A 12,960-nucleotide genomic window follows, 5' to 3' on the forward strand; every position below is an offset into this window, starting at 1 on the left:
GTCTCAGCCAGGCCTTATTGGGACTACTATGGGAATACTCTCAAAGAAACGACAAGAAGTTTCAGGGCCAATTGGATATGTTCTTGATTCCCTAAAATAAACCGAGAGGGTAAAAGATCAGAATGAAGTTATGTCGTGAGAATCGTCTCGTGTGCAAAGGTATATTTCCATGAGTCTCGTAAAAGGAGGCAGGTCTGCCCGGAGGAATGCAAAGATGACAAAAGAAACAGCGCACAAACCGAAATAAAACCGAAATATGCGGTAGGCTATACATCGGGCCTTTTACATTCGACGGATTTCCTGCTCGTTCTTGTACTTATCCAGGGCTGGTGTACCAAGGTGGCCCCACCACTCAAACAGCATGGAGTTGCAGATAAGCTTGAACCAGGGGGTGAATTTCAAACCGGGCTGCTCGAACATCGCCTTAAGCTCATCAGCTGAGACGTAGGCAGTGTCTCGGACCTCGTTGGGACTGGGCTCCAGATCAACATCGGCCTGGATGAAGAGGATATAGTCCACTAGCAAAATGTCAGTGTTTCCATTTATCGAGTCAGGTATAGATTGGGCCATGTAACATACCTTCATGTTCACCCCACTTTCCATCACTGGGGGCCTTGTAGTGAATTCTCGTGAAGAATTCGAACTTGTCCAGGGGTACTTGCTCTGCCTTAATGCCCAGTTCATGGTCCAGCTTGCGCTGCGCAGCGCGCTTCACGCCCAGCACGGCAGCATCCAGCTCAGCTCCAGTCTCGCCGGGAATTCCAAGGGGGTGTGAGCAGCAGGTGTTGGTCCACATGTCGGGGAAGGTGATCTTCTCGGTGGCGCGCTGTTGGAGCAGAAGACGCTTCTTAGAGTCGAAAAGGAAAACCGAGAAGGCGCGGTGAAGGAGGCCCTTGTCGATGTTGGTCATCAAATGGCCTATGCAAATGCGACTGTCAGTATTTTATCTCGCATGTTGTGCCCGCCACTACCCCGCCATTCTGTATATCCCTGGCTGAATATGGGGTTATAGAACGTACAGATCTTCTTGCTGGCGCTTCCAATAGGCCGGTCATTGTTATCCAGGACAATGCAGACCTCATCCATCAGACGGACCTGCTCTTCATCGTAGCCCTCAAGCTCGCTGCCGCGCGCAGTGTTTGTTTGGGCTGTGGGGAGGACCTCACGGGCGAGCGATGTATCGACCTCGGGGAAGAGAGTGGCAACATTATCTGCCGTGATTTCAGGCGGACTTGTGATTGTCGTGGTTGCGCTCATCTTGGCTAAAAATAATTGAAGTTGAAAGAAAGTAATGAATCCAAACCGCAAGAAATCAGAGAAGTGAAGGGAATGCGGCGTTGGGTCAAAGGCGGCAAAGATCGGCAAATTTGCTCTCCGTTGTTTGCCTTCATCGGGAAATTCCAAAACTCCCAGGTGACACACTCTACCAAGAACTACCAAGAACTACCAACACCCATGACATTACGCAAAGTGGCTATATAATGATCAAAAAACTGTATTCAAGGCTAGAACTATCTGCATGTGAACATCAGAAACCGCATCGGTTCACATGACCAAGTCATCATGGGTGTCAAGATAGCACCTTGATTACTTCAGTTCAAGGAGACTAGCCAACTTCTCCAATTCTGCAACTTCCTCTGGTCCTAAAAGGCCCAGCTTCTCCCGCCGAGTTGGTGCATTTGGATCAAATACAGGTTTCTCGGCGAGTGAAGTCACACGTGTCCCATGTCTAGGCTGAGATCCCTCATAATCCCAGCTTGCGTTATGAATCGTGATGCTATTGAAGAATAAGCTTCAAATCCAAAAGATTTCTCAGGAAATTGACTAACCGGTTATCCCACAATGCACTCGTGCGGGGAGTCCACTTAAACCGAACCTGGATATCAGGATTCTTCTCATAAACGTCGAATAGGTATCCCAGAATCACATCACTTTCGGCCTTGTCAAGCCCAACGATTCGGTCTGTCATAGCCCGGTTGACCCACAGTGCCTTCCATCCTGTAGCTGGGTGCACACGAACAATAGGGTGCTCGCGCTCCACGTGTTGAGGGCCTGCTTCCGGGTTCTTACGGTCGAGGTATGGGTGAGCTGAGCGGTAGATGGCAGTCCTTCCGTCAATCAGCTTGCGGAATAACGGTGACAGCTTCTCGTATGCCGCATATCCACTCGCCCAGAGGGTATCACCTCCGACTGTCGGCACTGTGTCGTTATGAAGATGAGTCACTCCGGCGGGCTGTCTCTCGTGAACGAGATCGCTATGCCACCGGGACGCTCCTCCCGGCCGACGGAAGCTCGCTGGTCTCTCTGTCTCCTGCAATGCTGGCCACATTACAGTCACGCCGGGGATGCCAGGGACATGGGGCACTTGGGGCTAAAGAAGACACACACAGTTGGTGATTGGCACGTGGATTCGCTGGATTTGACAAAACATACATGGATTTCAATCTCTCCAAACCACTCTCCTAGTTTCTTCTGTTGTTGAGGGCTGATATCCTGGTCCCGGAAGAAGACAACGCTTCGTTCGGCAATCAATAAGCCTAGCTCATCCTTCTGCTGGTCTGTCAAATCCTTCAGCTGCAACCCAACGATTTCGGTTCCGATGTGCCTAGTCAACGGAATCACTTCCTTGGCTGCGGATAGGAGTGCTTTCTTCTCGGGATCGGCTCGGCTGCCGGGGTCTACATGGGCGCGATCATAGTCCCGTACGTTGTAAACATCGTCAATATAGAGAGGACGAGATGGTCGGTACGGGTAGCCGTCACTGAGATCAACCCCCGCCTTTTCTAAGCGTTCTCGTGCAGGCCCAGGAAGACCGAGTGTGTCCTTCTTGGGCACTACGACGTCGACGATACGTGAATCAATTGGAGCAGGAGCCATGATAATAGAGAATCTTTGGATTTGTATAATTCCTATGAGTTCTAATCGATATCAAGCCTGTACTATATACATATTTTAGAAATGTCGATTCCCTTATTGATCAACGTTGTACTGGGGTTTGAGCACATCATCGTCATCACCCATTACGCCTTTTGTGGGCCACGAATGTCACTTTTAGTTATCTCCGGTTCGCATCCCCATACCCCTCTTTCAGGGTTCGATGTAAATTGTGCAATCTTTACTTGCTGTGTGTATTTAATGTAAGCGGGGAACCCCCGTATGTCACAATCCACGATCGAAATCACGAGGATTTCGAATATCTGACCCTCTGCCGGTCGTTCCGATAAGAATTGCGATATATCAGCCCATTTTGTCGTTTGGAGGGGCCATAAGTGCGGGAGCAATCCTCGTAGACGTGTGTAGTCAAATTATCTCTTTGCTTTTTTCACTTCTGTGATAGTCATCATGAGTGAGTCCATTCGAGTTGCTGTTATTGGGGCTGGTATCAGCGGAGTGGTCACTGCTGGCCATCTTCTGGCTGCTGGAATCCAAGTGACTGTTTTTGAGAGAAACAATGCATCTGGTGGGGTGTGGTAAGATCTTGTGTCTTTTTATTGATCCGGAACAATGGACTAAAGCATTGTAGGCTTTATGATAAGCGTGCTCCGATTGAAGCCCAGTACCCATCACCAAGACCGTCTGCTTCACAGGAATATGTGAAAGATGCAAGGGAAGGCAGCGAAAGAAAGATCTTGCTTCATGCACCTCCAGGGTAGGCTTCAATCTTACTTTTTTACACAGCAGTTGTACTCACTATCTCACAGCCCTTGTTACGAAAGTCTCACCAATAATGTCTCCACACCCTTACTAGAGACAAAACTTAACACATGGCCAGAAGGGACTGGTCCTTTTGTGAAGCATCATGTGCTCAAGGATTACATACAAGATACATCGAGCAAGGCCGGTGTTGATAATATAACCAAGTTTGGCGCCCGAGTCACCCGAGTTCATAAGGACGGGCCGACATGGACAGTTCACTGGACTACTTTGAGCGAAGGTCAAGATCCCGTTGAGAATGGGGAGTCTGCAGTAAGTTCTTATCTCTATGATACCTTCCAATTTTTATTTTCAGGGGTGGTTTTGACTGGATCATAGACGTTTGACTCGGTCATTGTTGCCTCGGGCCATTATCATACGCCTCTCGTCCCGAATATACGGGGTCTACCCGAAGCGAAAGCTCAATGGCCCGAGAAGATCTTCCATTCAAAGTCCTTCCGAAGGTCTGAAGGATTTAAAGGAAAGGTAGGAGTGAACGCACTTTAGTATTCAGTGACACTGGGCTAATCAAATTACAGAATGTACTATTGCTTGGTGGAGGCGTCTCTTCTCTCGACATAGCCACTGACATCAGTGGAACCGCACACCACATATACCAAAGCACTCGAAATGGTGCCTTTGATCTTCCCGCGAGTGCACTTCCTGGAAACGCCTCAAGAATTGCCGAGGTCGAAGCATTCGAAATTTCTACATCAACATCCGCAAGCACCGAGCACTTACCATTAACCGTACATCTCAAGTCTGGGGAGACCTTGAACGACATAGATACAATCATTCTTTGCACAGGATACCAAATGGCACTTCCATTCCTTGACGAATATAACGACTACGGTGCGTCTGCCGCCGAGGCAAATGACAAGGTGCTTGTTACAGATGGCACTCAAGTCCACAATTTGCATGAAGACATTTTCTATATCCCGGATCCCACGCTCGCATTTGTCGGCATTCCTTTCTACACCGCGACGTTCTCTTTGTTCGAGTTCCAAGCCATCGCGGTGGCAGCTTTCCTATCTGGGACTGCGCAGCTTCCATCTACTGAGAGTCTCCGGACGGAATATGAGAATCGTATCAAAGAGAAGGGGCTTGGACGGAGCTTCCATTCACTCAAAGACCAAGAGCAACCTTATGTCGAGAAGTTGATTGGATGGGTCAATACTGGAAGAGTTGAGCGTGGATTGTCTTTGATTGAGGGTCATACTCAAACCTGGATTACAGAAAGAGTGGCTTTGGGCGAGAGACTTAAGTTGATTCTGGAAGGGAAGCTTTCTCGGGCAGATGTTCTCAAGAGCCCATTGGAGGTGGGAGTGACTGCGTGACATGTATGAGAAGATAGATATTGAAAGAATATGTTAAAAGGCACCGTTGTAGTATGTTCCATATAACGTCCGTCATCTGGAGTCAATCGAGTTCAAGTATCCAAGTGCTCATCAAGTACAGATGGCCTCATAAGCGGCCGAATGTTTGTTCTTGTGATGAAGTCTACTTCAAAGCTGTATCCCTAGAGATTCTGCCTCAGGTAGGTACGACCTTGCTTCTTTCCCATTGTCCTCTCCGACAGATAGCTCAATCCATGATTTTCTCCCCTTTTGCATCTGATAATACATATCAACTTAAACAAACAGGCTACAAATCGATATCTTCATCTACGATAGGACAATAAACCCCACAGCTTGAGCGTTAAGGCCTATGCATGCCTTTGTGGGTCCATCACCCGGGTCAAGCATGTTCATCTATTCCGATTTGATCTCCATGCTGCGTACGGCAAGATCACGGTAACGGCCTTCCACTGAGCTAGCAATAACCTTGATGTTACGGAGTGGGGCCCTCAGGCATAGGCAATGACAAAGGCAAGAACATGAGTACGCAGACCAAGTCCGATACGGATGACACCCGCCCCCGACTCCAAATCCTTGTGGGTGCGTCCAGAGATTCGGCCAATACGGACGAGCCCATTGCCGAGTGCTATGGCCTTCCGCTTCGGCCACGACACTAGCAAGAGGGGAATCCTTTTTGGACCGCAAGCTTCTGCAAGTGTTCACAAACGACTGCACCCTCCGCATATACGTGTATTCGGGACATTCTCATGATCCCGGGTTATTGGTCAGCAGTAAAGCCCTCGGAGCCGGTGTAAGTGATCGTATGTTCAATGCTCATTATCGCTTTCTACTTATGTGTCATATGCTATTATCAATACTAGGGGAAATCTGTTGCGCAGCGCCCCAATAGCCAACTAAAAACTGACACAGAGGACCCTCGAGATGTTCCTAGGACTATGTACTACCCACAGTTGATAGAATATCCTGCGCCAGTGATGCTAGGAACACTATATATTTTGGTAAAAAGGAAGCCCATATGGAGTATAACATCTTTCAATCTGATATGAAAATACACGTGTTTATCTTTTGAGGGGTCCCCCCCTCCCCGAGGTGTATGACGAGCTTCACACGGGCGATGGTGAGTTTCTAGCGTGGTATGGCAACATCAATACAACAAATCATCCCCGAAGTCGGCAACGCTCTGATTTGATTAGGCATCTCATTTGTGTTTGGAGGATTATGTTGAAAATTCTTGCAGGAATTGCGCGAACAAGTCGTCCGATAATTCGACCTACTATGCAGAGCTCCCGCTCAGTGGGGAGTATAAGCTTAGAAACACGATGCATGATTCACTCGTCTTAAATCCGGATGTGTCTCCGTTTTTATGCCGATAAGAGCTGCTCTAACAAAAGCCAACGCTAGGATGGCCTCGCCAAGTTAGTACGTCTCTAGTATTGATCTGCTGTCAGACTTGAGAGCTTTTCTGCGCTATAAGAATGGTCCAAGGGCTCTAAGATGTCAATTTTTTTTCCTCAGCATTGCTAGACATCACCATGTCGTTAAAATCCCCCGCTGAAGCGGACATTGATCCAGCGACGCAGATAGTTCAGAAAGAACCGAAGCGCAAATGGGTCAGCTACATTTGGGACACATTTGACAAGTCACCGGAGGAGCGTCGCTTGCTTTTCAAATTGGATTCGGCCATTCTAACATTTGCATCGTTGGGTAAGTTCAATTGAAGTATCTCTCCCAGATAATACTAAAAAATGCTAGGATATTTTATCAAGTATCTGGATCAGATCAATATCAACAATGCATTTGTCTCTGGAATGTATGGTACCCCGTCAATGTTCCAATCTTGAGAGTTTCATATTTATAACTTATAGGAAAGAAGATTTGGGCATGTACGGAAACGAACTCAACTACATGCAGACTTGCTGGACCATCGGTTATGTTATTGGAGAAATCCCCAGCAATATACTCCTAACTCGCATCAAGCCGAGATATTGGATTCCAGCTATGGAGGTAAGACGGTTTGCTTTTGTTTACGCGAGAGCTGTATACTTACACCGTAATAGCTCCTCTGGACGGTCCTCACAATGTCGCTGTCCCGGTGTAACACCCCTACTCAATTCTATGTTCTGAGATTTTTCGTTGGTAGGCAAGCCAAACATAACAAGCACTCTATTACAGTGGATTGTTAACATTGCATCACGATAGGTCTCGCTGAAAGTACTTTCTATCCCGGAATGCAATATATCATCGGCTCATGGTACCGGAAAGACGAGTTGGCAAAACGGTCATGCATCTTTCACACGAGTAGCGGAATTGCCAGTATGTTTTCTGGTTATCTGATGGACGCTGTTTATCATCTTGGAGGACGAGGAGGCTTCAAGGGATGGCAATGGTAACTAAACTGGCATAGTCTCAAAGTTTGGTCATATACTAACTAGCACCAAGGCTGTTTATTATCGATGGGGTCATTTCCCTGCCCGTTGCTATTAGTGGGTTCTTTATCCTCCCCGATGTACCTGAGATTTCCGATCCATGGTATTTGAGTAAAGAGGCAAGTTTTACTATTTCAACCCCTTGCATTGTATGCACATGTTAACATCAAAATAGGAGGTTAATCTCGCCCAAACGAGAATGAAATTAGAAGGAAGGCAGAACAGAGAGCCATACACAAAGTCAAAGCTGAAGAAAATCTTCACGTCGTGGCATATCTATCTTCTAACCTTGCTTTATATGTGAGTTGAATACCTGATTGATCTAAAATGAAAAGACTCACACGTTTTAGATGCTTCAACAATGGTGCCGCTGGAAGTCAGCCTATCTTCCAACAGTGAGTAATATCTGGACACCATTGGCAAGCTTACTCTAACTCCTGAAAGGTTCCTCAAAAACTCGAAAGATCCTGTATATTCAATCAGCAAGATCAATTCGATACCAACCACCACCCCAGCGGTTCAAGTTGTAACAACCCTCGCGTACGCGTGGATATCGGACACTGTCCTGAACGGCAGCCGTTGGCCCCCAGTCATCTTCGGTGCTGTGAGTATAACAACCCACAAGGTAATATGGAAGAGTGCTAACAGTATCTCAGTGTGTCAACATCATAAGCTACGTCTCGCTCGCAGTTTGGGATATTCCGATGGGATGGAAGTGGACTTGTTACATTATCAGCGGGGCTGGATACGGACTTAGTGGTCTGTTAATGGCGTAAGTCTTACAAATTCCTGATGATATTACAATGCAGTTATTTAACACAATTGCAACAGCTGGGCACATGAGATATGCTCTGAAGATAATGAAGAGCGATCCTTGGTTATCGGAAGCATGAATGAAATGGCTTATGTTTTCCAAGCCTGGCTGCCTCTTGTGGTCTGGCAGCAGGTCGATGGGCCGGAATACCGCAAGGGCTTCATCACTGTCACCGTTCTGTCTGTTATCTTGATTATCAGTACTTTCGGTGTTCGGTTCCTTCACAAAAGAGAGAAATTGAGAAAAGGGTAAGTATCTTGAAAGTGCAGTATGTCTTTTGGGTTCTTGTCTTTTGCTAACTGAGATTGTGGGATATAGGAATCAGACTCAGGAAGCGGAGACGGAGGATAGTTCCTCGGATTCCCTAGGAATGACCCCTATTGAGACGAAGCATATCAAGTCTTGAGATAGATAAAGTTGTTGATTCATGCTTGCTGAGACACAGGCATACAAAATGGAGAATGGACAACAGATAGCTTGGGCAGGTAAAGTATACGTGGAAGTCCATCAGTCCATCGAAAAGTTCTGCAATGATTATTTTGAAGAGAGAAAGACAATAGAAAGACGAGATTTTTCTATCGTCGACTTGGAGAGTCAGTGTTAGTCTGCAATTTTTATGGCGACGACATTTGATGATAAACATGCCATTAAGCAAGCAGCCGTTGTCTCTTTTCCCAACCGGGTTTCACAGGTGCATCAGACATGTTCCTACGGAGTAGAGCATATGTTGTATATCCTGTAATCCGTATGGGGTATAAACTAACTATTGAAGTGTCCGAAGTATTTAGTGTGATGAGTCGCAGTAGCTCGTGTGATGTGTGACTGAGCAGTCACCTATGCTGATATCCATGGCGCAAGATCATCCAATCAGATATCCAGTTCTCCCAGAATCATGATACAAAACCCCAGTAATTCAACCCCATATATTGTAGATTTCCGATGATGTTCACCGATCTGACTGATAATCGGGATAATCCTTGAATATCACCCTGATGCTAGCATATATCCTCAAACAGCAGAGATGAGAGAATCATCTTGCAAGCAACCTCGGAAGATGACCGGAATTTTCTAATATTCAAATCCGAACTCAGGGGTAGATTATACGAATAAATCGATAGATCAGGCTAGGCACCCGTGGGCCGATTGCAAAGCCGTTGGCAGTATGGAGTATGTAGTGGTAGTGGCGCTATACTAGTGATGGGATTGACCAAACACATTCCCCCAGAAGTAAGAGCGACAAAATTGCAGGATTGTGATAGCCCTTTTGAAATTGGGAGCCCCATCACAAAAACATTGAGACACAAGGATTCCTTTGTTCCTATTCCTGGGCTTGCCCCTTCATTGCGGATACGGAGTAGAGCAGGTGTAGTAGAGATCGGCATTGAGCCTTTTAGGCAATATTGTCGAGCTCGGACGGTTCCTCTTTTTTTCCCCCTTCTTTTTCTTTCTAGCTTGGGGCCATAGCTCCATGGAAATCATAGGGATCTGCAAGAAAGTAGCGAGATTGTGCCGAGACAGCTTCTCATCAGCCATATCTATTTACCTACAACATAGTCAATGTACAACATACTTTCTTTTTGTCGGCTCAATGCGATCACCTCTGTCGGAACAAACAGGAAACTGGTTGCCGATAGGGTACGAAGTGTAAACGCCTAAGCAACTCAGAGCCTATCGTCCTGGATAATACTAGAATTTTCGGGCCCACTTGACAGAAAATCTCAGGGGCAAGGATCAAATTGGCCGACACCGAAGATTTCTATATTAGGCATCCATTCGGATGTGGTTTATGATCACGGACCATTTTCCAGATAGGCGAACAGACGCGATGTCTCCTGCGCGGCTGCACCGGAGGCCCAATTCCAAATGGTTGAATGTTGTCTTTTGTCTCCACTTAAGACGACTAGCTTCAAGGAGCAGTGGAGATAGCGGGGTGAAATTGAGGAGCTGTGGACAATAATATGAGTTTTTAATATTGTTCAAAGGGCAATTGAACATACGAGAATGGATTCCCACTATATTTTTTTTTCCCGTGATAGCGTGTGATTGAGCAAGGATTAATAGATTGCAGGAAGAGGTCAGCGCTGGGGAAGTGAGACATACCCTGTGAATTCCTAAGTGTAGAGCTTTGAACTCGCGCTTTTTTTTTCGGGATTTGCAAATTAAGAGAAGAGTAGAGTAATAGCTCTCTTAAGAGCACTAAGAGAGTTAGGGTTGTTTCACACCAGTTTTTTTCCTTCAAAGATCGTCGAGTGAATGTTGAATGTCGAAGATCCCCACTGATTTTAGCGTGTGATTCGGCGTTCTTAGGTGGAGCGCGACAAGAGTCGAGATCCAACGGGCCTCGAGGAGTCGGAGAGGGGGAGAAGGGGGGTAGTTTTTGAGTCGGAGAAGTTCCTTTGGAGGTCCCTTGGGGTTCCCTTGGGAGTTCCTGTGAATTTCTCTTCTCGGAAGTGGAAATAAGTGCAATTTCCACGCATAACAATGTCCTTTTGCAAAAGGTCTGGTGTGAGTTGTTGGTCTAAAATCAACCTGCATTCATACATATGTATGCTGTACTTATCAAAAGATTTTGATATTGAGCACAATCCCTGTCATAAACACCATGCCGATCCTGAGCTATAAGTGCGGTGATATCGGATGTGGTACTCCGTACATACCTGACAGTCCTGTTACCCGCGCGCCAGCTCATGCGGTTGTATGCAAATGATATCACATTCGAATTGGGGAACATGTATATGTACGGGGTAATATATCAAGATATAGCCAAATGAGATGAATTTAAACAATGCGAAAAAGCAAAAAGACCACCTGCAATACAGTAATTCAAAATTCCAACCAAAATGCATCTTATAACAATCCAACAACGCCAAGGAAATGGGACTTCATGCCATGTGAGATATGCGAATCCTAATAGGAACCTCACATCTCATGAAGCCCAGTAAATAAAAGCAAATAAAAGCAAATTCAACGTGGCTCTGACCAGCAGACCCCGTAATGGCAAAACTATGCAACCCGTAAGAATCATAGCCAATCTGGACGGTATTTCCCTCCGATTTCATATAGACATGCAGACATGGGAGTAGCTGTCTGTGCTTTTAGCTAGCTGAGCGACGGTGGTTCAACACTCGTTGGCGCTGCTTAGGCATGAGCGAAGATGGCTCAGCGTGGCTGGTAGACCTCGCAGCGTTGCGGTGCTTCTCTATACAATCATGTCTATCTCATATCAGTACACAAGTAAACATCGAAAGAGAATATAGATTCTGGGACCTTACCTAGCCAGACTATCCTGGCGACTGAAACGCCGGTCGCAAGAGTCACAGCTGTACCTCCGAAGTCCGAGATGAACCTAGAGGACTGCATTAGTGTCTGCTTCTTGACCCCCTTTGGTCTTCCTACTCACGGTGTTCATGTGTCTTTTGAGATCCGAGCTTCGGCCGAAAGTCTTGTGGCAGTCATCGCACGGGTGGTTGTTCTTCCATTCAGGGTTGTGCATCTTTTGGTGCTCCTTGCAGTTGGATCGTCGCGTGAATTTGGCGCCACAAATGGGACATTCCAGGCCACTGGCAGAGACTAGCCTGTCGTTAGAGGAGCCGCGCTCTCTTTGACTCAAATTTGCGACATCATCGGTCCCTTCGGCAGATGCTCGAGGTTGCGGCACGACTTGCCCAGTGTTGATGATTTGTCCGGGAGATGCGTCGTATCCAATCTCCTCTCCCATTGCCCCAAGATAGGAAATATTGTTGACTGGCAATAGGGACATCGTCGAGGAAATACACGCATCCGGAAAGACAGTCTGGTCCCATTGTCCTGCGGCTCCGTTCGCTACAGTCACCGGAGTAACATCCGATGGCGTTGTCGGTCCCGAGCAAGGCGTGTGCATCCAAATATCGGTCATTTGGCTGGGAAAGACATTCTGGCCAGGGACAACCTCCATGGTAGAGTTGTAACTGGGGGATGCGCTCATCGCTGGCGGGCTGTAGAATCCTAGTGAAGTCTCCGAGGTACTGTTGATGAGTCCGTTGTAAACTGGTTGATAACATGTTCCGCTAGAATAGTCATCATAGGATAATGCGAAGGTGGGATTTGGCGCTCCAGGAATCAGTTGTGATGGCAGTGTAGGCGTGGGAGGGAAGACCCTCAGTTGACCGAATGCATTCTCGATTTCGCAGCGGGAGATCCCCAGACCAATAGGGGAAATCCCACCTTGGGATGAGGGAGAAACGGGAGAAGAGTATACCGAGGAAGTTTCGCGAGACCGTATATCCTCTCTTCGCGGGGATGTGATTGAGGGAACTAAATTCTGATTCATGTTGATGTAGAGAAGCGAATGAAATAAAAGAATATGAAGTGTATATTTCCCATCAAACCAACCAAAGGCTAGTCTATATCAGAGTGAACAAAGAATGGCGATAAATCAAAGTATATATAGTAAAAGCTTTTGAGTCAACAGCTTCGCTGTTGGTGATTGACAGCGGCAGCATACATCGGTGGCTGAGAGGAGGGTAGTGGATAGGGTATGAATTCATTGGAGAAGAACTTGCGCCGCATCGACACCGACAAATGTTGAAGATTGAACGACTTGACGCCGTAATAGACAAGGCAGATTCGGAGAGGAAAGGGTCTGTAATTGCGGTGGAAGAGAAAATCGAGTGGGGGGGCATTAAGGGCC

General features: G+C 46.8%; 5 protein-coding genes across 5 annotated transcripts; 2 read left to right on the forward strand and 3 right to left on the reverse strand.

Annotated features, from left to right (window-relative positions):
• Nucleotides 1-282: 282 nt before the first annotated feature.
• idi1 (isopentenyl-diphosphate delta-isomerase IDI1) lies at nt 283-1,257 on the reverse strand (the record flags this gene model as incomplete). The annotated part of the gene is made up of 3 exons (XM_016738365.1): nt 283-518; nt 580-918; nt 1,020-1,257. 3 exons carry the CDS (start codon nt 1,255-1,257, stop codon nt 283-285), a joined length of 813 nt encoding a protein of 270 aa, XP_016603719.1.
• A 330-nt stretch (nt 1,258-1,587) lies between these two features.
• On the reverse strand, nt 1,588-2,877 carry PEX2_010890 (TauD/TfdA dioxygenase family protein; the record flags this gene model as incomplete). Its single annotated transcript, XM_016738366.1, has 3 exons — nt 1,588-1,777; nt 1,830-2,371; nt 2,434-2,877. 3 exons carry the CDS (start codon nt 2,875-2,877, stop codon nt 1,588-1,590), a joined length of 1,176 nt encoding a protein of 391 aa, XP_016603720.1.
• Nucleotides 2,878-3,342: 465 nt separating this feature from the next.
• Nucleotides 3,343-5,030, forward strand: PEX2_010900 (putative FAD dependent oxidoreductase; the record flags this gene model as incomplete). Its single annotated transcript, XM_016738367.1, has 5 exons — nt 3,343-3,470; nt 3,524-3,649; nt 3,702-3,966; nt 4,033-4,179; nt 4,233-5,030. 5 exons carry the CDS (start codon nt 3,343-3,345, stop codon nt 5,028-5,030), a joined length of 1,464 nt encoding a protein of 487 aa, XP_016603721.1.
• Nucleotides 5,031-6,583: 1,553 nt separating this feature from the next.
• Nucleotides 6,584-8,697, forward strand: PEX2_010910 (Major facilitator superfamily domain, general substrate transporter; the record flags this gene model as incomplete). Its single annotated transcript, XM_016738368.1, has 12 exons — nt 6,584-6,755; nt 6,804-6,861; nt 6,917-7,055; nt 7,109-7,187; nt 7,251-7,437; nt 7,491-7,557; nt 7,653-7,777; nt 7,828-7,872; nt 7,922-8,081; nt 8,134-8,249; nt 8,309-8,539; nt 8,610-8,697. 12 exons carry the CDS (start codon nt 6,584-6,586, stop codon nt 8,695-8,697), a joined length of 1,467 nt encoding a protein of 488 aa, XP_016603722.1.
• Nucleotides 8,698-11,637: 2,940 nt separating this feature from the next.
• On the reverse strand, nt 11,638-12,600 carry PEX2_010920 (uncharacterized protein; the record flags this gene model as incomplete). Its single annotated transcript, XM_016738369.1, has 1 exon — nt 11,638-12,600. One exon carries the CDS (start codon nt 12,598-12,600, stop codon nt 11,638-11,640), a length of 963 nt encoding a protein of 320 aa, XP_016603723.1.
• Nucleotides 12,601-12,960: the final 360 nt, after the last annotated feature.

This window comes from Penicillium expansum (assembly GCF_000769745.1).
Source record: "Penicillium expansum strain MD-8 chromosome Unknown contig35, whole genome shotgun sequence".
In the NCBI taxonomy this organism is placed as follows: domain Eukaryota; kingdom Fungi; phylum Ascomycota; class Eurotiomycetes; order Eurotiales; family Aspergillaceae; genus Penicillium; species Penicillium expansum.